Here is a 24,513-nt window from a genome sequence, read left to right on the forward strand (position 1 = left end):
CATTTCGTTAATTTCTTACTTTTTAGACGGGGTCCATGGACTAGAACACAATAACTTTTTTTAGAAAACTGCCACAAAGCAGTTTTTATTGCTATAATTATTACTAGTATGGCAAAAATGACTTTTAAGCCCATGCCCTTATATTTGAGGGCCTAGGGCTAGGGGTGCGTTAATATTTTTAGAGCATTTCTTCGATGCTGTCCCTGCGATAACACCTTTCATACTTCGTATTTCCAGAATGAGTTTTGTCATTACCGCGTACCGGTACAGTGAATCAGTGATACCGGAAAATGTGAATTGTGTTCAGCTACAAACCCATGCGCTTATATGACCGTACACTATACCAAGAGTACATAACCAGGCTTATGTACTCTTGACTATACTAGTACTAGTATGTGAGGGGTGCGATTATGCGCCTGAATACGGTAATGGTATACATAGCGGGACCAGTTGCACCACGGCACACAGCTGGGGTCACCTTGAGGGCTCTTTCACTTTCATGCACGACCAAAAGGTCACCCGTACAATCGTGGCTATGTTTTTGGCTCCAAGTCAAAAAAAAACAGGGTGTCCAATTGTTCATGGACCTTTTATTTTTACTTCTTTGGGTGGGAGCCTCCTTAACAGGGAAACACTTGTTGAGAGTTCAAAGCTTAACCTTCCTTGTATGGCCTCTCTGTATTGTACTTGGCTGAAAAAGTTCCTACTTCGGACGCCATGTACTCGAGATTATTGGACAAGTTCAGGAGTACGAGTGGACTTGGCAAAAAGCTGACTGTGCGGTTTCTAGTCCTACTTGTAGTCACTCGATTACTTATAGACTTGCTGTTGCGCTTCAGAGTTTTAGATGTTGCAGAGGAAAAGCAAAGTATAGAAGATCGACTTGAGTGCTGAAAGATTCGTGACTTTAGACGACTGGCGACTGCCAGGCGTAGTTTCGTTCAGTGAGATCCCAGTCTTAACTGGTGAAGAGGAGGGAGGGTACGTAACCCATTCACCCAGGAAAATTTACTTCCGTAAATGAATAAAAGCTTCCGCCTCTTATAGCAGTTGGTGGCGAGCGCGAGTGAATAATTATTTGCTCGAAGTGGCACAGTCGTCAACCAGTTCAACGAGTGTGTGGCACTGGAGTGCCGGATGAAATGGCCATGTATACCGATAATTCCCTGAAATCACTCCCTGGCCGTTGCCCAAGGCGACTACTTCCAGTGATTGTCCTTCTCGTCACACTAACGGCTGTACAGTCTTCACATTCCGTGGATTATGATCAAGAATTAGCTTCTGGCCATGAGCGCCTTCAACAACTTGCACACCGCTATGAGACAGTACATGTTGACACGGCTCACCACCTGCACGGAGTTCGGAAACGTCGAGCGACTCAAGGAGACGACACCTATAGCCACCCACCTTCCACCAACTTTGACATCCAGGCCTTTGGGCAGACATTTCGCCTGCAGCTGGAGTTAAACACTATGCTGTTACCGGTTGGCACACAAGTACGCTACTACAAAGAGAATGGAGAGCTTGTTGTGGATCATGATGCTGTCAACTGCTATTACCAGGGTGAGACGGATGGATTTAGTCATGGAGCAAGTCATGCTGTAATCAATACATGCAATGGAATTTCTGGATCATTTGGTGTAGGACCAGCTGGTCACTGGACAATGGAGAGGACCTTTTTCATTGAACCGCTGACCAAGGAACCCACTCCCAATGGCACCCACCTTCATGCAGTTTACAAAGCGGGTGACTCGAAAGAAAAACATCACTTCGGGAGTTGTGGTGTATCAACTAACAAAAGCCAAGACCATGCATCACCACTAAACCTAGCACAGGGCATTTTGAATGTGGACAAGGACACCGTGCACATTCACCAACGCACTAAACGCCAGGCATCCTCATCGGTCACACGCTATGTGGAGTTACTACTGGTGCTGGACGCAACACTCTTCCGGAGTACAAGAGTAAATAAGGATATGACCGTTGCTACAAACCGTGCTCGTTCTGTTGCCAATTTTGTCGACTCGATCTACAGAAAACTGAATATTCGTGTGCCACTGGTAGCTGTGGAGGTTTTCAACAGAAGAGATCTCTTTGCCACGTCAAGCAACTTCAGCAGGACGCTGCACAATTTCAAATTGTTTAGGAACAAGAACCTTGTGGGTCGTATTCACCATGACAATGCCCAACTCATGACTGGACATAACTTTATTGGTGATACCGTTGGCTACGCATCGGTCAGCGGAATGTGCTCAACAAGATCTGTAGGTGTCAACCAAGACACAGCGTCAGCTTTCTCAATGGTAGCAGGTACAATGGCACACGAAATGGGTCACAATCTTGGAATGAAACATGATAATCGTGGCTGTGATTGCACAGCCACATTTCAGAAAGGTGGTTGTATAATGGCTGGAATGGGCTCTCCTTATGCTGCACCGCAGACGTGGTCCAGCTGCAGCCGCTCTGATCTCAGCACATTTCTATCACATGGTGCTGGTCACTGCCTTAGCAACCAGCCAACAACACTATTTGGTGACCCGGTATGCGGCAATGGTTTTGTGGAGGGCACTGAGCAATGTGATTGTGGTACAGCAGCACAGTGCACAACAACATGTTGTAATCCAGCTACATGTCGTTTCACCACCGGTTCTCAATGCAGCGATGGTCCATGCTGTCAAAACTGCCATTATCGGACTCCGGGTACACTCTGCCGCTCTGCTGTGAACAGCTGTGACGTAGCTGAGACATGTTCAGGCCGGACACACACTTGTCCCAATGATATCTTTAAGCAGAACGGCCAAACTTGTGACTCGGATTCATCATTTTGCTACGATGGACAATGTAACACTCAGGATGCTCAGTGCAAGGAAATATGGGGAACGTCTGGAGTTGTTGCTCATCAGAGCTGCTATGATCTAAACACTAAGGGCACCAACGTAGGCAACTGTGGTTCTACTGGGAAAACACACAAAGGCTGCAAGTTACCTGATATTCGTTGTGGTCGCCTTCAATGCGAAGGAGGAAACAAGCTACCGGATATGCATGGTATACGTTATTTCACTCAACCTCTTTATGTCATAGAAAAAGGCAGGTGGAAAATAACCAATTGCAAAACAATCACAATAATGCAAACTTCGGACGCAGTTGAGCAGTCCATGTTAGCGGTCGACGGTTCTCCATGTGGATCAAGCTCGCTTTGTGTCAGCTCACGTTGCAGATCGATAAGTTCACTTGGCATTACACCATGTCCATCAAGTCGTGGCAGGGTGTGTGCAGGAAATGGTGTGTGCACAACTCTCAACTCATGCTTGTGTAACCGTGGCTGGACAGGTGCTGACTGCTCACGTGCAACTAGTGGTGCTGTTAATGGTCGGTGGGGTCCTTGGACAGTGTGGTCAGGCTGCTCCCAATCCTGTGGTACACGTGGTGTAAGGACACGCACTCGGGACTGTGATAATCCTCCGCCAAGTAATGGTGGTACGGTATGCCGTGGTGCAACTAGTGACAGGGAAACATGCAACCGCGTTCAATGTGCCACACCTGTCAATGGCAACTGGGCAAAATGGAGTGCATGGTCTAGATGTTCGGCTACATGCGGAGCTGGAACTCGTTCTCGTCAACGTACATGCAACAACCCATCACCATCCAATGGTGGATCACGATGTCCTGGTACTGGAACCACGAGGGAAAGATGTGAAACACAAGCTTGTCCCGTGGATGGTGGGTGGAGTCCTTGGACAGTGCGGACGCAATGCTCCCAGACCTGTGGCACAGGTGGTGTAAAGACACTAACTCGGACCTGTAACAATCCTACGCCAAGTAATGGTGGCAAACCATGTCATGGCATACCTAGCAACCGGCAACCATGCAACCGTGTTCCATGTCCCACTGCACCGGCCGTCAATGGCAACTGGGCAAAATGGAGTGCATGGTCTAGATGTTCGGCTACATGCGGAGCTGGAACTCGTTCTCGTCAACGTACATGCAACAACCCATCACCATCCAATGGTGGATCACGATGTCCTGGTACTGGAACCACGAGGGAAAGATGTGAAACACAAGCTTGTCCCGTGGATGGTGGGTGGAGTCCTTGGACAGTGCGGACGCAATGCTCCCAGACCTGTGGCACAGGTGGTGTAAAGACACTAACTCGGACCTGTAACAATCCTACGCCAAGTAATGGTGGCAAACCATGTCATGGCATACCTAGCAACCGGCAACCATGCAACCGTGTTCCATGTCCCACTGCACCGGCCGTCAATGGCAACTGGTCAGACTGGGCATTATCCGAGTGCTCACATACATGCGGAGGTGGAACTCATGTCCTTGAACGCACATGCAGCAACCCTGAACCATCCAATGGCGGCAAGACTTGCAGAACTGATGGGGTCAGTGTTGAAAGCTGGCAACTACCATGCAACACCTATTCTTGCGCCAACTGAGACAGGTTCTGGGTCAGCCTTCTCCGAATCTTGCCACGGGCGGCTGAATCGAACTTGTCATGAGGCATAGTCAACAGTGTTCTTTGTAGTATTTCCTGTTCTGTGTGTGTTGCCACCTATTCCTAGAGACATCCAACACCCCCAGGTTATGGGCGGAAATGGTGAATGTTTCTTGTCAGTAGATGGCACATTACCAGCGTATCCTGTGTAACTGACTTTTCCCATCTGTGTATGTGTGTTACGTAGTCCTGGCTGAGCAATGACGGTGGCATTGGAACTGTGGAGTTCAACGGGTCGTAGACCTAGTCCGCGATATTCCGTATTCAAGTTGAATGAATGCACTTACCAGGGATCAAACAGATCTCAAGCTGATGTTTGCAATATCAGTGAATGTTCAGATTAGCATCCTGTGTGCTACCGACATGTCATCACTTCCAGAACTCTTTATATTATCTATCTGAATTGGCGAAGTCGTCCGTTTGTTTTTGTTTTCGTGTTAAACTGTTTGTTTTCAGGAATATTATGCTCAATACATTATAATAGAAATTGAACCGTTTGCCTATTTTCGTCCCTGCTGCTGGGGAGTACATGTATACCTATCCAATCCACCTAGCATGGTCCCCACCCCATGGCTTTGGTATCAGAATTGCACCCACCAGCAATTAATTATGCAGCATCAAAATTCCGGCAGGGAGCGGCAGCTGATCAGCACCTGCAGATATTGTCCTATCCGGAGTTAAAGGCTTTACGTGACCACAATACGGTAATAAAAAAAGCGGAAAGGATCGCTTTTCTAAATAACCCAGTGGGGGTTTCCGGTTATAGACTCTTTGGCAATACTGATTTCGCCGCTGGGTACCAACCGGATAAAGTACTGTAAAACATGTAATTTTAGCTGCATTAAAATTTCGGTGCCAGGGACCTGCCAGGTTTTAGGTGTAATTTAGAATTAGGTGACCAGCATTCCCTTCACATACAGTGCATACTCTAGTGCCTTTTAGGCGTAGTTTAAATTTAGGTGCCTGGTTTCTCTACCGAAATCACCGAAATTAAAGTTACACCGAAAATTGCATGTTTTACAGTAAATCGCCGGCCAAAGTTTGTCATAGAGGCAAATGATGCATGGATGCATGTGGGAGCACCAACTACTGATCAATTTCTTTTTTGAAAACCCTAATCGGCCAAAGTTTGATGACAGCCAAAAGTTTCATTTCGATATCGGCCAAAGTTTCTCACCGACCACAAATGGTTGATTTACAGTAGACGGTCTTTAATACGGGGTTATGTACTCTTGGTGATACCAAGAGTGTAATTAATTACTACAAGCTTATTTACTCCGCTGGGAAGACGACTAAGTTACCGGTACATGTACTAGTACACCATAGTTTACAAAATTGTAGTGGTTAGAGCGTCGCTGGCCAAGTCAGGGCTCCTGGGTCGAGTCCCGGTGGTGACAGTCAATTTTTTCTTCAGACTTTTCCCGTTTGCGTCTTACCCTTAAACCAGTGAATTATCAATTTTACTCTTGGTATACACGTACACGTAGGATTTTCACGTGACGACAACTTGAAAAGTCCATCTACAAAATAAGTAAGTGATCTTGATCACGAAGACCAGTCAAAACGTGCACCGGTTAGCAACATAATTATTGCTTTTGGGTCATTTTCATAAGGCCATCATTTTTTATAGCTATGTTTCGCGTCGTCCGCACGCATACGTTTTGATTTTTTTCGGAAAAAAATAAAAAATCGAACATGCACAGTGAGTGTACGATCGTGCGATTCATCAGTGTGGACAGGTTGCATACGGCGAAGCTGGGATTCAGAAATGGCCTCTAGCCTAGGCCAGCGTTGGTAAATCGTTTGTTCGGCATCTGGGAGCAATATTCTATGAGCTTACACCAGACCGCATTGATCGCCTAAGCTGAGAGGATGCGTCGTTCCGGAGCTCTTTGCACCGCTGCTGAAGTCTGAGTACAATATTCCAGCGAAGCATAGGCACCATGAACAACGGTTGCCTCCTCTGCCCAAAGTGAATATTTACTCATGCTGATAACCCAGATGTTGTGCTTCGATGTACGATTTTTCTTTCGAATGTACACCATGCACGAGCTATTGCGCTATGTACAGTGCATACATACACCTCTGATGAGCCTTTTTTTATTATTTTGCAACTTTTTATTTTTTTTCCACCTCTCGCATAATGAATCTGGAAGTTGAACTGACGCGAAACATAGATATAAAAAATGATGGCCTAATAAATAATACCGGTAAGTATGAAATACTGGCAAGTGTTGAAGTGCCAATGGTATTGACATTCGACGACCTGACGTTTGGCTCCACCTCGTTTCCGGGAAGGGTCTTAGTTATGATAAAGCCGGAGAGCGGAAAGTGAGCGCAGTCAAGGCCAGAGTCAGATAAACGTCACAGCGAACTAAGAATTTTGGCTCTGACAAGATGATCACGACGATAGACAGAAGGACGAAGGCACAGGTAACCTTCTTTACTGAAGTTGGAAGGCTGACGACTAACGCGTACCTTATTGGAAAGGCTTCCTGTCTGAAGCCTTTCCCTAGTATACTGTACTGGTAGTGGTACATGGTACTCGATGTTCCAGTTTTGTGACACGAGAATGGCACGTGTACCGCTATACACGTGGTCGAGACGTTGTCGACACTTTGTTGATACTTTGTTGACACGTGACCCCGTCAGCGGTACGGTCTGCTTTGTGCCAATATAATGCCACTCGGTTAAACGTCGATGTCGCGTATACGAGAAAGCCATCGCGCGACGACTTTTAAAGGGGAACTCCACGAAAAAATGAAACTTTGATAGCCTGTAGAGTTTCGGGCGCTGAGTCGAATGGTCTTGGTCCGAAGCCTCTACGACGAAGCGTTCTTGAGATATTTCACTTTGAAATTGCAAAACGGGGGCCGCGCCCTGACGTCATGCGGCCATTTGGTTACATCATCACGGGCTGCCTACGTCATTGTGGCAAAGTCGTTTCTCTTCGCCAATCTACAAGCACTAATTTTAGTTGGTATTTCAAGGGAAGATGGGCGATTCCGAACAATCCTCTGTCCCCAGCAATGAAGGCGGCGATGCTGAGGCCAGTGAGGACGACCAACAGCCCACCGCCGCGTATGGTTGGGGCAGGGAGCCCAGATACTCTGCTGAGGAGCTGCCATCGCAGTCCATGCGCCAAGACCGAAAAAGTCGTCTAAAAGTTGTACTTTTTTATGCAGATTAGCCACTTTTCCGAGCTGAATATATTCAAATCTTCGTCGAAAAATTGTCAAGAAAATGTTAGATGTCTCGAGTCGTTTGCAATTTTCTCTCCATCAGTGCTTGTTTGCGGAAGTTTTGCTTTCCGGACACCTTGATTGGGCCTTTGACCTTATGGATGTCAGTTGTAGTGGTCGTTACTCATTGTCTCGACGTCGCTGGGAGTGTTCTTGTGGGAGCTGTCAAATATTCGTAAAAATCAGGCAAGTGGCAAAGAAAAATTCGCCAAATTTTTGGGCAAGATAGTATGTAGACATCGATGCTTTCCTTTGACTCTCCACCGTTGTGGAAACACTTCCAGAAGCGTTCATCGGTGTCCGGTTCTTGATGGGGTCGTGGTGGCCTCCTCGGTTTGGAACAAAACAAAATCAATGCATTGTCTGTTGTCACCAGTGGGAGACGTATTACATGGCAAAGAAACGCACCAGCACCCGTATTCACTCTTGAGGGGCTTGAGATAGAAGCCCACATCATCTTCGTTCAAATGACAAAGTTCTAACCAGGGTCTGCAGACCGTAATTTCAATGTCATTTTTTGGTCCCTTAAAAAATGGCCTAGCCAACAGCCTGTATGTAGTTTATGAAGCATTGGCGTGTTCTTCGGGTTTGCAATCATGTTATATTACTCATGACCTTCTCTTGTAAGATTCGTGCGAAACTGAAAGTTGTAATGTACTCTCAGGACAGCTTGAAGTAGGTTTCAATTCTCGGTGAAGGGCAAAGGTCTTAAACCGTCATTGTGAATGTCAATGGGAATATGATCCAAGAGTCCACAACCCCAAGGGAAATGTATGATGGACTCTTAGTATGATCTGTGCGCAAAGAACTGCAGTTGAGTCATTGTTTTAGCAATATGTGTGCGTTCTGAGTTTTAGCACATTCTTAGACTCTTATTGTGCTGGAGTGTGCACTTTATAACACGTGTACATGTATAACAAAAGCTGAATTATACAACGGTAGAAAATGATATGCCCCGTTCTCAGCTTTGGTTTCTGGCGTTCTTTTAATTATTAGTATTTCAGGCTGCGTGTTCTTGGGCTCCGTGTTCTTTAAAGGGGAAGTATACCCTAAAATCAAATTTTCACCAGTTGTAGTCTTCGGGGTGCTGAGTCGAATGGTTCTTGGCCCGAGGAAGCTGAGACACTCCCTTCCTCCTTTATTCCCAATCGAACTCGCGCACTTCCACCGAAACTGGGTGACTGCGCCCTACTAGATAGGGATTTGTATGGAAAAATCACTAAAAACGCCGTTTCGTTCTTATAAAAGTGCGGATGACCGCGATTGGTGTAGTCTTTTGGCCGCTGAGTCGACTGGTTTTGGTCCGAAAAGGCTGCGATGCAGCGTTCGGCCCTTATTCCCAATCGAACACGGTTGAGTAAGCGGTCACGTGCTCACTTACAGCCTGTTTGGGCCCGTTTATGTCACTCGAGTTGAACCTTTGAACCAGGGAGTCGCAAAAGCCTCTTACGACTCCCTGCTTTGAACCTTTGAGTTGAACCTTGATGTGAAAATTGTAGCCTGCAGGCACGGTGACCAGGCGGCTGGTGTACGCATGACCACGTGACCGCTTACTCAACCGTGTTCGATTGGGAATAAGGGCCAAACGCTGCATCGCAGCCTTTCTGGACCAAAACCAGTCGACCCAGCGGCCAAAAGACTACACCAATCGCGGTCATCCGCACTTTTATAAGAACGAAACGGCGTTTTTAGTGATTTTTCCATACAAATCCCTATCTAGTAGGGCACAGGCACCCAGTTTCGGTGGAAGTGCGCGAGTTCGATTGGGAATAAAGGAGGAAAAGAGTGTCTCAGTGTCCTCGGACCAAGACCATTCGACTCAGCACCCCGAAGATTACAACTGGTGAAAATTTGATTTTAGGGTATACTTCCCCTTTAAGCCTAAAATCAATTTTTCACCAGTTGTAGTCTTCGAGGTGCTGAGTCCAATGGTCTTGGTCCGAGGAAGCTCAGACGCTCCCTTCCTCCTTTATTCCCAATCGAACTCGCGCACTTCTACCGAAACTGGGTGACTGCGCCCTACTAGATGGGGATTTGTATGCGAAATGTCACTAAAAGCGCCATTTCGTTCTTATAAAAGCACGACGGACCGTGATTGGCCCATATGTTGTAGACTGGTTTTGGTCCGAAGGCAGCGATGTTGCGTTCCTCCTTTATTCCCAATCGAACATGGCTGAACAAGCGGTCACGTGCTTGTGCGTACACCAGTCACCGCGCCAGCAGGCAACAATTTTCACACCAAGGTTCAACTCAAAGGTTCAACTCGAGTGACAGAAACTCGCTCAAACATGCTGTAAGTTGTAGCCTGCAGGCATGGTGACCAAGTGACTGGTGTACGCACGAGCACGTGACCACTTGTTCAGCCATGTTCGATTGGGAATAAAGGAGGAACGCTGCATCGCAGCCTTTTCGGACCAAAACCAGTCGACTCAGCATCCAAAAGACTACAACATATGAGCCAATCACGGTCCGTCGTGCTTTTATAAGAACGAAATGGCGCTTTTAGTGACATTTCGCATACAAATCCCCATCTAGTAGGGCGCAGTCACCCATTTTCGGTGGAAGTGCGCGAGTTCGATTGGGAATAAAGAAGGAAGGGAGCGTCTCAGCTTCCTCGGACCAAGACCATTCGACTCAGCACCCCGAAGACTACAACTGGTGAACATTTTGATTTTTGCCTTAACTTCCCCTTTGACGTGGCTCTACTGTACGTGTACCGTAAAGTACCGTTGATCCGCCCCCACGCCATGTCGCTTCCCAGCTGGGTTTTCGGCAGGGGGCGGGAATTAGATCAAGGCTGTCAAGTGCAGTACGATGTACAAAACGTAGAAGTTCAGACTCGATGCGCTGGATTGTGCACATTTTGATCCTGGATTGGCAAGTATTGTGTACAGCAGTGCATGCGTCGGCTCAACATCGTATTTCGTTGTATACGCCGAAGTCGCTTCACAAGGAGAACATCGACAGGGGGCGGGAATTAGAGAGGGGGCGGATCAACGGTACTTTACGGTACATGTAATGTAAAGAACTTGGTGTGCCCCCCCCCCCCCCCCGTCAATTTCTACCTGTAAACAACTTGAGCACATACACCGGAATACAGCGCTGAACCAATACAATTATCACGACTATGCACATGGACCACATGATAGTACATTCGAGCGCAGGTATTCCGGGGAGGGGGGGGGGGGGACTTTACATTATTTCACTTCCAAACACATTGCACGTTACGTGCGATTTCGATTCCTTCACTGTAGATCTACATAAGAAAAGGAACAAAACAGCCGAGCTGCAGCATGCATTCTTGATCAATAATCTGGCACACCCTGGTTTCAGTCAACCACATGGTAGCAGCTAAAAGTGCTTATAGCTGAGACACAGGCAGGAAGTGCTATACAGTCAACTTCGCTAATAACGACTGCGGATATAACGACAATTCGCGAATAACGACAGAATTTCTATGCCCAGAGCAAAGTCCCATCCAACTGTAATACATATAATGAGACTTTGGGTATAACGACACTTTGTGAATAAGGACACTTTTCTTATGCCCCGCCGAGTGTCGTTATAAGCGAAGTTGACTGTATGTGTGCTTTCTTTTCCATCTCCTTCACAATGAGGAAACTCAATACAAGTGCAGACTGCCTCTTTTACGGCCAAAGAAACACAGTGTATGGTAAAGAAAGTGTCCTGAGGCCGAGAAAAGGAAATAGCTAAGTAATAGGAATGGTAAAGCTACTATAAAAAAAAGACTGAAACCGAACCCTTTAAACAACTTCCAGCTAGTATGTGACATACAAGTCAGTTAGGTTCAACACTATGCCAGTGGATGACAGGGCGGTGCCCAACTCCGATGCCAGCCAGCCACGTCATGGACAGACGCACCAATGAGATGATGGTTAGGGATAGTCAGAGGCGAAAGTTAACCACAACTTGGAAGAACGGAGAAATTGTGTACAGCTACAAACAGGATCCGGGAACACAAGCTTTCGGTCAAAGGGAATGAATTCTACACGAGCATCTTGAGAAAAGCACTTGTGTCATTCCTCATACTTCACAGTCTAGCCAGCACCAGCATTTACACACTGAATGTCGGCATAAGATAGAGTGACCAAATTAAGACAACATCACCAGGCCTGGCCATCAAACAGAAGACTGTTGTCGAGAGCCACCTGGATCTGTATGCAGTGACCATGACCATGATACTCGATAGGCACTTGGATACCCATATGTGCACAGAATATGATTGGAAAAACCTCAACCAAGACAGCGGCACTGAAAATCTGTCTCCAGTGGCTTGTTCAAACACGGCTACGAATCCCACCAGACCAAACTTACACAATCCACTACAAACGAGCTGTAAATGGTCAGCGTGCTGTGTTCGAAACGCTCGACCACGTTCCTCGGCAAAGGACACCACGGGTGTGCACGTACTCTTAACCAGTTCAGCCGTGCATGGGATGTGACAGTATTGCCTGTGACCGAACAGCTTGAAAAAGAACGAGACAATCCCTCTAGTCACTGCATATGGCCCATTTCACAAGGCATATCCTTGGCCTGAGAGTACACCATGACGATTGTTCCTTCATTTCTCTGACCAGTTGGGCCCACACTTGAGGTCCATAATCAAGATGGAGAGCAGCCAGCTTGCTCTATGAACGCATGCGACAATATTCAGTAGACGGCATAATCCTGACTCCTGCATGGACAAAAACAAAATGAAAAGCCACACCAAGTCATAAGCATCGTGATTAGTATACATGTAAACTACTACAATGTATTCTGAATGCAATTGAACCTCGGAACATAAGCCATACCCCTGGCAACTGCATACTCTCGGTGGAAACTAATTCAAACTATTACTTCACAAAACGGGGTTTCCAGTACGTTTTGAACTTAACATCCCTAACGAGTAATCTATAATGTAACGATTATGAAGTTGATTGTGAGGAGTTATTGATTAATGACCGAGTAGTCGGTATAATCGTTTCAGCCCTACTTGTACTTCATAGGTCAACCCAATCCCACGGGCCACGACACGCTGATACCACCATAATTATGCCATTTTTACAGGGTTTAATGCACAGCTTCCACATTTCATACTGGTAACACAACTACAAGCACATGCGCGCACCTCTATGTGAGACTAATCGACCTGCAAAAGTTACAAATACGGCAAAAGCGTGTGTATGCGCATGGGCCATTACGATATGGTCCTCTTGTCAGGGTCTGTTCACTGTTATGCTGTCCTTTTTTTTCTTGGCTTACGGGGCAGGAATGTCCCCGTTGTGTTGGTGATGTGCAAGCGGCGTGGGCCGGCTAAGAGTGCAGTGTGGAATGGTGGAGCGAGTTAATTCACCGAGAAACGATGAAGGTAATAATTGCGCCTGCCAAACACCATGAGACTCCAGAATATGTGTTTGTCTATGGAGTAAATAAGAGTGCATACATACTTATTTAATTCTACACACATTCCCATGACTACCATGCATGAACTGCGAAATCGGGTGAAGTGCCTCAATGGACATCGCTCTGAACTACAATTTTGACCCTCGTTTGCACCTGATCTGAGAACGCGATCAGCCTTTTGAAGTGTATCTGTTCACATTCAAAACACCTATTAATATTTGTAACATCGTAGATAATTGTTCTCAAGTTTACGAGAAGAAAATCAGAAATCCATCAGCCATACTAGTTTTCGTGGTTCTCGTGCATTGGCAACTAGGGTATTAGGAAAAATTCGCCAAATTTTTGGGCAAGTTACTACAGGTGGACTCCCTTTAATTCGAACCTCAAATTGCCAGGCCCTAACTTCGAATTATCCAGAACTTCTAATTATCCAAATGCAGCCCCATGCACTGATATGTATGTCAAAATGCTTGAAATCGCATGCTGAATATTTTTTGCACATTTTTATTTGCATCAACGAAACATAGGTGGTCAAACCGGTCTTGTACAACGGATCATCAAAACACTGGATCGACACAAAATCATTTTGACATTATCTTCATCTTCTAGTGAAGAAGTAAGTTGTCAGTCACTGCAGCTTTCCTGAAACAATTTCAACGGAAAAGAACTGCGCTGCCTAATCCGCGTCATGAACTTTGAAGGCCGTCGAAAAGCAGCACGTCGTTCTGAAGAACGGAAGTGGAGCATAGGCATCGACAATATTTACGACAATAGTGTTGTTGTTCGCCAACATCCCCGCGCACGAGCTGGCGCGGCAAGAAAGGCCATCGAGATCCGCGAAGAGAGTCAGCCACCTGGAAGAAGTCGTCTTCAATCAAACCTTTGCAATTTGCCTAGCACGGGCTTGAATCAAATTTCGAGAGAAGGTGGGTTTCTTGAACGCTATAGTCGATCCTGCAGCGGACCATCAATCGATTTTTGAGCTACTCTTGGCTAGAGAAGAAGAAAAGAATGAACTTCGAATTACAAGGATAGCAACTCAATCTCACTTCGAAATAAGCGTTCAAAGGACATAGTCAATGTACTGTAAACAGCTCTTCTGTACGAAGACTGGGTTCGAATTATCCAACCGGCGCACTTTTCGTACTTCGAATTATGCATTCGATTTTGACTTGAAGTGACTTGCAGAAGATCGGTACGACGAAAAAGTTCGAATTACACGGAATGTTCGAATTAAACCGTATTCGAATTAGAGGGAGTCTACCTGTATCAAGACAATTTTTGCTTTATGAGCAGCCTAGGACAATGGACTATACATACCTGAGGTCTGGGTGGTGTCCGGTAGTTCTTTTTTGGTTCTCACGCCATCAAGTATTTCGGCATCCAAAAATCATAAATTCTGGAGGACGCAAAATTGAGAAAAGTGGCTCTCCTGCAACATGACGGAAAAATCTCTGGCGTTCCGGCTTCCAGATTTTGTTTAGGGACTATCCTAGCCCTCAGCAGGCCAAGTTACAACAGCATTCATGAAAGTCTTCCATGCCAAATCGAAGACGATCAAAATGGTGATTCTGCTCAAAATTGGTCACAGAAAAAGTCGAAAAAAGCGGCGTCGTCATCTTCATTTTGCATAAAGATTCGGGTGATTTTTGGCCCTTGGCGCATGGACTGATCGCGTGTAACAAATGTTGAGGAAGAAGATGCTTCAGCAGCTGCGTCCGACAGAAGACGAGTAGCTTGGCCACCAGAATCTCGATTCGTTTGGGACTCCGACTGGTGCGAGCGTGGACAAAAGTGTATAGCCATGCCCAGCCTGCGGGAATGATTTTGCTGGTAGGATGCTGCCGTCGTTGTCGACAAGACGGCCCAAGGTTTCTTGCGTAGCGGACCTCGCAGATTACGAGATCGTATCCTTGCATTTGGCTGTGCCCATCACTGCTCTTCGAGGTTATCTCGACATGCAGAAGCCGCCAATGCCAGTGACAGAAGAGTCTGACATTAGGTAAGCCTCAATTAGTTTGCCTTGACTTGTCTTGTGAGGAGCGCGTATCAGCATGATACACTTATTCTTATTTTTTTGGGGAAATTTATTGTTGTCAGGCGCACTACAGCAGGCGTCGCACAAGAAAGAAATTGTACTGGTAGTTATCACAAGTTTCATGCATGACACAAACAAATTTCTCTTTGCTCCGAGTATGTCTTGACTTATCTTGTGAGGATCGATGCGCGTAATGTTTTGTGTGTAACTTATTGTTGTCAGGCATCAGAGCACGAACAACGTTGTTCTGTACTATATATAGTGCTATCACAAGTTTTCATGCATGACTCACATTTGTCTTTGTCATTTTCCCTTGGATTGGTACGAGATCTACAAAGTATGGTAGGTAGTGTTCTGTTGGTGAAGAGAGCACTGCACACAGTTTATGAGCACCATGCGTGCATTTGATCACACCCGAACCCATACTTTATCGTTTCAAGCGATAGACTTTGTCAATAAACTCGTTTTCTAGTATACCATGGCATGCAACGTACAAGCGTGGGGTCAAGAAAGTGTACACCAAAATAATGCACAAATTCTGGCAGGAGAGTAAGAAATCTGTACTTTCTGACCAAGACATCTCTGTACTAGTAGGTAATCGAACGCGTCCTAATCAGTATTCATCCCCCAGATCATTGGAATTCAATTTGAAATCAGCAATTATGGTAAATTCTACAAGACCCTCCATCTTTGTACCAGTGGACACTAAATTAGTATGGCGCGCGCACTGAAAGTGCAGGTAGCTACCGGTAGGTGCAATACAGCGCATATGTAGAGTAAATGAGTATTTTACTATAATAATTATTACGGTACAGCAATGTGGTATGTGTACAAGCACGAAGCACTCATCATACACATTCCATATGACATTCTGTGTTTGTGTAGATCTCTACGCTATGCGGCACACAGGCAGTACACACTATGTACACGGCAAATTGGGCAAGCACGTTCGTTGTCGTCTTCCAGCCTGCGTTGTGAATACCATCAGGCAAAGATATCCAAATTCTGCACCACCTCAGCCTTCTCAGGAGGCTTCCACCTGGAATTTGGCAGGGAAACTCGCTTCTCCAAGGCAGGAACATCGAGGTTGCCATTTGCAACCGCTACCACCTCACACATGAGCTTGTCAACATACTCATAGCTCTTTTTGTCGTATAATTTCTATTTGGCCAGTCTTCTTTAGGGGCCGTCCAAGGTTACCAATAATATTTTCAAAACGAAATGTTTTCGTTTGTGGGTGGGTGGGTTTGACGGAGTTTCGTTTTGAAAATAATTATTGGTCTTTTTGGTTGTGCTGTGGCGACGGTTGACATTGACGTCGTCAAGAGCTGCGAGATGTGCGTGTCCAATCATCCCCAGAATTGAGAAACGAATGCGTTTGAGAATGTAGTTTGGCAGGACACTGTGATATACCTACCTGCATGGCAAAAAGAATGTGGAGAAAACACACTTGCTTAGACAATATACTGCTGTATGAGAAAATGGAAACTTCACCGTACAGGACGACTCTTGTTCTCAATTGCATTGTTCGTTTCATTCCCTGTGTTGCCCATAAGAGACGGGAGCAAAAATGTTCAGCAGATGTTTGTTGTCTTCTGGCGTGGAGTGGCGGCATCATTAGATGTACACATTGTCATTTCACTAAGTACACCACTACTACAGCATATGTACTATCCTTAGGCTAGCGTGCGTGGGAGTGAGTTTGAGTATGTGGGTGCGTATGTGTGTGTGTTGTTGTGTTTGTGTGTGTGCACGCACACGCGCGCGCGCATGTGGGCGAAGGTGTGAGTGCATGTGTATAATATGTGTAGTTCCCACTGTATTCCTTGCACAATAGGTCTTCACTTACTTTTCTTTCGCATACAACCAGAACCCATTCCTTGTTCGAAATTGGATTTTTTTTGGCCTGGTGATCCCGCAAGCGTGGAACTCGGAGTGTAATAATTTTTTGTTTCACTTTGCTTGCACTATTCCTAGGCTGTCCAGAATTCTAACAACTGCTCTGAGTGATATGGTATTCATGCAACCATGCCTAGAAGTAGGGTAGCTGTTATAAATAGAGACATATCCACGCAATCAACTTACACTGGTCCAGTTTGGCAGGATTGGTGAGACAGTTCGTCGTGCATGCTGCCTGCACATCGCAAGCAAACAGTTCTGTAACCTTCGCACTTGTTGGGGGTCTGTCTGTTTGCGTCCCAGTTGATGACAGATGTGCACAGTTTGAGTACTGGTATGCGCAAAGTTACTGGGGTAATATCGTTCATCAGCTAGCTGCAGTCGGAGTTGATGGTGTGATGTACTCTTCTGATCCTGATGGGACGTATCTCGCCCTGCTTTCTCAGTTGCAGCTTGTTGAGTTCGCTTTGCTGCAGGCTCACGGTTCGGAGGGCACTGGTACACTGATGAGGGCTTTCCTGGACGGCGTACTCGTCAAAACTCAGCTCTCAAGTCCCTCTGGATCATAAATGCAGCGAGCAAACATAGCTCGTGCTGCGAAAATAGGCTTGAAATTTTCACGACGCATTGCAACATCTCGGCGCTTTGCCAGGTCTCCATCCTTTGGGAATCTGAGAAAACTAACCCCAGGAGGATGATGTGATACTGGCACAATCAACAACACAACAATTTGGCATTGCAGCGGCTCAGGCGACTTGGCAAACTACTTTCTGAAGTGACTTTCGTCGTGAAGAAAGTGAGATTCAAAATCCAAGTATTTTCGCACCATGCCACAATGACGTCACACATACATTGGTATGGGGCGTGGCTAAAATTGAAATATCTCAAGAACGCTTTCTCGTAGAGACTTCGGACCAAGACCATTCGACTCAGCGCCCGAAACTCTACAGGCTATCAAATTTTCATTTTTTCGTGGAGTTCCCCTTTAAGTCTTTCCCGTACGCGAAATAGTTGAGAACTGCATGCAGAAGTCGACGAAGACGAACGAGGAGGCCCCTTTCGGTACCCCTGACGGGAAGGAGAACTGCAGAAGTCGACGAAGTCGAACGAGGAGGCCCCTTTCCGTACCCTGTACCGCAAAGTGCAATTGATGAATGTCTTCTGCACCTGGAACGCCCCCGTAAACGCTGTCGCGTAGCTACGTAGCTAGGCGGACTGAATGCGCAGGGCAAAAAGAATTGCTGCAAAGACGTCCGCTCTAGGCCTTTGGAGACATCATGCGTGGGAACTCCTTCCGGCACCCCCGTACCGCAAAGTGCCATTGATGATCGATGAATGTCTTCTGCAAGTGGAACGACCCCGTAAACGCTGTCGCGTCGGCGGGCTGAATGCGCAGGACGAAAAATATTGCTGCAGAGACGTCCGTTCTAGGCCTTTGGTCGAGTTTGGAGACATGGTGCGAACTCCTTCCGGTACCCCCGTACCGCAAAGTGCCATTGATAAATGTCTTCTGCAACTGGAACGGCCCCGTTAACGCTGTCCCGTCCGCCGACGAAAAATATTGCTGCAAAGACGTCCGCTCTAGACCTTTGGAGGCATCGTGCGAACTCCTTGAGAATGCACTGACCTGACGCCGTGACGGGGAGGAGAACGGCAGAAGTGGGCGCAGACGAACGAGGAGGAATCAGGACGAGCGAGCAATGGCAGGACTGTAAGTAATAGCTCAATTAGAAATGAGAACTTGACATTCATGGCACTTGCCACTGCATACTTATTGTCCACTCACAATGTCTTTCCTCTGCCCCTGTGTGCCCACGGCCCTGTTGCTGCACTGGCCCGATGAATCGAATGTCTTCTGCAACTGGAACGGCCCCGTAAACTCTGTCGCGTCGGCGGACTGAATGCGCAGGACGAAAAACATTGCTGCGAAGACGTCCCCTCTAGACGACGGTAAGGCATCCCTTGATATGTTGCCAGTGTGTGCCATGGTATCGCGTGATGGTGAATGAGGAATGATGAAGGGTACGGTTAGGTGGGACGGTAGACCTGTTATCTTCCAAAAGGTTATCAGGTCGACAGCGCATTGTACTCACTCTATTCTTGTAGTTCGTTACGTTTAAGGTGTGTGTGTGTATATCTTGCCAATAGTTAATGGTGTACAGTCGCACACTACAGACGCCATGTTCATTTGCAGGGTTTGCAAACTGTACGTGAAGAAAGACAGCATGCCGCCATCTTGCGTTCTCAATGACTTGCACCTTGACCCTGTACCCCAGTGCTTGTCGCGACTAAACTCATTCGAAAAATTACTCATTCAAAAAGTGGAACCCTTCCAGACATGTTACAAGCTAGACACAAAGCATGGCAGTCGACCGCATTCAAAGCGAGTGAGGTGCCAAGAACAAAATACTCCACCTTCCATTGCCAATTGACGACAACCCGCGTCTCATGCATGACTTGTGTGCTGACAATACAAACATCATAGTGAACTGTGTACCAACCAGTGCGAAGATTGTCTGGAAGCACCTTGTCAGGCCGAAGGTTGTCGTCGCTGCCTTGCATGGTTATCTGAAGAGGCGAGACGAAAGATTCATGAAATTGCTTGCACATTTGTACCAGTTGTACCGGCTATGCGAGTGCCATGGTGACAAACGCATTCTTATTGAGCTTTGAGACACATGTCAGCAGGGCGTTGTTGCATCACTGACCTCTTGCAGTCATTCCGTGAATGATATTTTGCGCGAGTTTGCATCGCACGCAGCATCGCAGATCGTGTCGAATTACGCATCACACTGCAAAATTGACCCTCTGCATGCAAGTGGATTTCATTGCACTTCTCAGTTTGGAAAATGCTCGAATATGATAATTCTGCGTGTGAGTGCACTAGCCCTGAACATACATGTAGGTGACCCGTTTGTGGTGTCTCATAGCCTACTTCACAACCTTCTGCTTTCTTTCTGCATCACTTGTATCTTGCAGGTATATCATCCTGTGACGACCACATTGAAGTCTGAATTTGAAGTGTGAAGATGCTTCAGCAACCACATCGTACTTTTCCATTGCTTTCATTGTGCTTCTACTGTGCATGTGTGTAAGTTGTGGGGTATACTTGTGATGACATTGTGTGCTGGCGACACGGTCAGATTTTGTCCATGCGTGTAACGTACACCTGCATGTTATGCATTGAAAAGGATCTGCCACTTACGATCCTGGGACGAGTATCAGGTCAGCTTTGTCTTGTGTGGGCTGTACCAGATTGCTGTTCACTTCTCTATCTGTTGGATATGTGACTTTCTGCAAGTTTCTGGTGTCTGGTGGCCACTTCTTTGCTTGTCACTTTGTATGATATTATATTCTGTATTCGCTGCTTCCATCGCGTGGTCTGCAAACTGCAATCCTTGGGCAAATGTCATGTTTGCTATGTTGTGCTTTGGCCGTCAGCTTGTCTACACGTTGTAGTTGAATTATTTTGCCTCACAACTGACTTCCTGAAGTACGGTGGCCACTGCTTTGCATGGCATTATACATGAAGAATTTCCTGTTTGTGTCGTGTGCATGTGCGTATGTGTGCGTCGCCACGTGCGTGTGCCGTGTGCATGTGCGTATGTGTGCGTGGCCACGTGCGTGTGTCGTGTGCACCCGCGTGTTTGTGTATCTGTGTGCGGGGTAGCGAGGTGGGGAGGGCTGGTATGTATCAGTGTGTTATTGCAGTCTCATGGCTACATACAGTACATCGCGCGCGTGCTCATCATGTTTACCTTCGGGGTTGGGGTGGGGAGGTAGGGACCGGCGGATTCTGCTCGAAAAGCAGTGAAATTGGCAGAACCATACAAACCTTATGGCGGGCAATTCCTCGAATTCTGCTCCATTTCTTTATCCACATACCAAACATGCATGAAACTCACCAGAAAAAGTACCGAATTCTGCCAATTTTTCTGCCGGCAGAATCCGCCGGACCCTATGGGGAGGGAACGGAAAAAGAACTGAAATTATCCGTATAAAAACCGCTCTGTGAGCTAGCGGTTCTGAAAAACCTTTACTGGACAGACTGGTGCTGCCCCGTCGTAAAAGTAAGAAATTAGAACTGGAACATTGTCCCCCCAAATGCGAACAGATCCACCTAAATCGCGAATGGCGGGACCCGAACGCACCAGTAGCACGAGGTTCCTAGCCGTGGATGCAGATGGGGACGTTGGTCCAGACCATAGGCCATGGTCGTCGATAATTGTACGTGTACTAGCAATACACTGCCACTGATACAATGTGCAATGTACTGCACTATAATAGTGGTGGTGTTACCCTATGCTGTGATCCTGTGTCCTCCCGACCTCGTGCTACTGCTAGTACTGGTGCGTTCGGGTCCCGTCATTCGCGATTTAGGTGGATCTGTTCGCATTTGGGGGGACAATGCTCCAGTTCTAATTTCTTACTTTTACGACGGGGCAGCACCAGTAAAGGTTTTTCAGAACCGCTCACAGAGCGGTTTTTATACGGATAATAAGTATTGTGTTGGACAAACTATAGACAACGTGTAGATCTACATGACTGTACAAATGCAACCTTTCAGTGATCCTATCTTTTTACAGTGATAATCATTGTTACCAAGATCTTAAGAGTCCATAACCCCATTTTATTATTCTATTTTATTTATTTTTTTCCTACAATTATTCTCTTCATTTGTGTTAACATCCTTCATCTTGGCAAATTGTGTTTTGTTGCCCGTAAAAGAGGCTTACTCCATCGGTAACCCCAGTGGTTTATGGGGTCTTGTTGTTACTGCAAGTGCAAGCCAAGGTATAACCGGTATGGGATTCGGAGGCCCAGAACAGTGCCGCTGTGAACTAGAACAGGCAGAGAGCAAGAACGAAAGCTCAGAGTAGGAATCAGAAATGGGGGACTCCATTGTACTCGGAGCTCCGGAGGGAGTCGCAAATCCGGAAAGGGACATGATGTGCTGGTGTACATGTATACGTCTGCACGATATCACACAGTGCAACTCGACTATTACACACTGACATAATAGTATACATAGCGGGACCAGTTGCACCGCGGCACACAGCTGGGGTCACCTTGGCATGAGGGCTGTTTCAGGCACGACCCAAAAGGTCATCCGTACAATCGTGGCTATGTTTTTGGCTCCAAAGCATCGATTCAGACGCGGGGAGCTGCTAACAGGGGAGCACTTGTTGAGAGTGCAAAGCTTAACCTTCCTTGTATGGCCTCTCTGTATTGTACTTGGCTGAAAAAGTTCCTACTTCGGACGCCATGGCCTCGAGATTATTGGACAAGTTCAGGAGTGGACTTGGCAAAAAGCTGACTGTGCGGTTTCTAGTCCTACTTGTAGTCACTCGATTACTTATAGACTTGTTGTTGTGCTTCAGAGTTTTAGATGTTGCAGAGGAAAAGCAAAGTATAGAAGATCGACTTGAGTGCTGAAAGATTCGTGACTTTAGACGACTGGCGACTGCCAGGCGTAGTTTCGTTCAGTGAGATCCCAGTCTTAACTGGTGAAGAGGAGGGTACGTAACCCATTCACCCAGGAAAATTTACTTCCGTAAATGAATAAAAGCTTCCGCCTCTTATAGCAGTTGGTGGCGAGCGCGAGTGAATAATTATTTGCTCGAAGTGGCACAGTCGTCAACCAGTTCAACGAGTGTGTGGCACTGGAGTGCCGGATGAAATGGCCATGTATACCGATAATACCCTGAAATCACTCCCTGGCCGTTGCCCAAGGCGACTACTTCCAGTGATTGTCCTTCTCGTCACACTAACGGCTGTACAGTCTTCACATTCCGTGGATTATGATCAAGAATTAGCTTCTGGCCATGAGCGCCTTCAACAACTTGCACACCGCTATGAGACAGTACATGTTGACACGGCTCACCACCTGCACGGAGTTCGGAAACGTCGAGCGACTCATGGAGACGACAACTATAGCCACCCACCTTCCACCAACTTTGACATCCAGGCCTTTGGGAAGACATTTCGCCTGCAGCTGGAGTTAAACACTATGCTGTTACCTATTGGCACACAAATACGCTACTACAAAGAGAATGGAGAGCTTGTTGTGGATCATGATGCTGTCAACTGCTATTACCAGGGTGAGACGAATGGATTTAGTCGTGGAGCAAGTCATGCTGTAATCAATACATGCAATGGAATTTCTGGATCATTTGGTGTAGGACCAGCTGGTCACTGGACAATGGAGAGGACCTTTTTCATTGAACCGCTGACCAAGGAACCCACTCCCAATGGCACCCACCTTCATGCCGTTTACAAAGCCGGTGACTCGAAAGAGAAACATCACTTGGGGAATTGTGGTGTACCAACTAACAAAAGCAAACATCATGCATCACCACTAGACCTAGCACAGGGCATGCTGAATGTGGACAAGGACACCGTGCACATTCACCAGCGCACTAAACGCCAGGCATCCTCATCGGTCACACGCTATGTGGAGTTACTACTGGTGCTGGACGCAACACTCTTCCGGAGTAGAAGAGTAAATAGGGACATGGCCGTTGCTGTAAACCGTGCTCGTTCTGTTGCCAATTTTGTCGACTCGATCTACAGAAAACTGAATACTCGTGTGCCACTGGTAGCTGTGGAGGTTTTCAACAGAAGAGATCTCTTTGTCACGTCAATCGACCCCGAAAGGACGCTGAACAATTTCAAACTGTTCAGGGACAAGAACCTTGTGGGTCACATTCACCACGACAATGCCCAACTCTTGACTGGACGTGACTTTCATCGCAATATCGCTGGCTACGCATCGGTCAGCGGAATGTGCTCAACCAGATCTGTAGGTGTCAACAAAGATACAAGGTCACCTTTCTCAGCGGTGGCAGCTACAGTAGCACACGAAATGGGTCACAATCTTGGAATGAACCATGATAATGCAAGTATCTGTGTTTGCTCAGCTACATCTCGGAAAGGCGGTTGTGTAATGGCTGGAATGGGCTCTCCTTATGCTGCAGCGCAGACGTGGTCAGGCTGCAGCCGCTCTGATCTCAGCACATTTCTATCACGCGGTGCTGGTCACTGCCTTAGCAACAAGCCAGCCACACTATTTGGTGACCCGGTATGCGGCAATGGTTTTGTGGAGGGCACTGAGCAATGTGATTGTGGTACAGCAGCACAGTGCACAACAACATGTTGTAATCCAGCTACATGTCGTTTCACCACCCGTTCTCAATGCAGCGATGGTCCATGCTGTCAAAACTGCCGCTATCGGACTCCGGGTACACTCTGCCGCTCTGCTGTGAACAGCTGCGACGTAGCTGAGACATGTTCAGGCCTGACACACACTTGTCCCAATGATATATTTGCGCAGAACGGCCAGACTTGCGGCTCGGGGTCATTGGCATCATTTTGCTACAATGGACAATGCAACACTCACGATACTCAGTGCAAGAGAACATGGGGAA

General features: G+C 46.8%; 2 protein-coding genes and 1 long non-coding RNA gene across 3 annotated transcripts; all 3 read left to right on the forward strand.

Annotated features, from left to right (window-relative positions):
* The first annotated feature begins 524 nt into the window (after nt 1-524).
* LOC135814926 (disintegrin and metalloproteinase domain-containing protein 28-like) lies at nt 525-4,993 on the forward strand. Its single transcript, XM_065328125.1, has one exon. It carries the CDS (start codon nt 1,143-1,145, stop codon nt 4,440-4,442), a length of 3,300 nt encoding a protein of 1,099 aa, XP_065184197.1. The 5' UTR covers nt 525-1,142; the 3' UTR covers nt 4,443-4,993.
* Nucleotides 4,994-14,805: 9,812 nt separating this feature from the next.
* LOC135814932 (uncharacterized) lies at nt 14,806-17,148 on the forward strand. Its single transcript, XR_010553237.1, has 2 exons — nt 14,806-15,151; nt 16,073-17,148. It is a non-coding gene; the product is annotated as an uncharacterized LOC135814932 (long non-coding RNA).
* A 5,478-nt stretch (nt 17,149-22,626) lies between these two features.
* On the forward strand, nt 22,627-24,366 carry LOC135813453 (disintegrin and metalloproteinase domain-containing protein 8-like). The gene is made up of 2 exons (XM_065326547.1): nt 22,627-24,213; nt 24,356-24,366. The coding sequence occupies exons 1-2, from the start codon at nt 22,767-22,769 to the stop codon at nt 24,364-24,366; spliced, it is 1,458 nt and encodes a 485-aa protein (XP_065182619.1). The 5' UTR covers nt 22,627-22,766.
* The last annotated feature ends 147 nt before the right edge of the window (nt 24,367-24,513 follow it).

Source organism: Sycon ciliatum, chromosome 4 (genome assembly GCF_964019385.1).
Source record: "Sycon ciliatum chromosome 4, ocSycCili1.1, whole genome shotgun sequence".
NCBI classification, from domain to species: domain Eukaryota; kingdom Metazoa; phylum Porifera; class Calcarea; order Leucosolenida; family Sycettidae; genus Sycon; species Sycon ciliatum.

Bases quoted from the DNA above. Each gene is read 5' to 3' on its own strand.
- LOC135814926 (XM_065328125.1), top strand. From the start codon at position 1,143: ATGGCCATGTATACCGATAATTCCCTGAAATCACTCCCTGGCCGTTGC.
- LOC135813453 (XM_065326547.1), top strand. From the start codon at position 22,767: ATGGCCATGTATACCGATAATACCCTGAAATCACTCCCTGGCCGTTGC.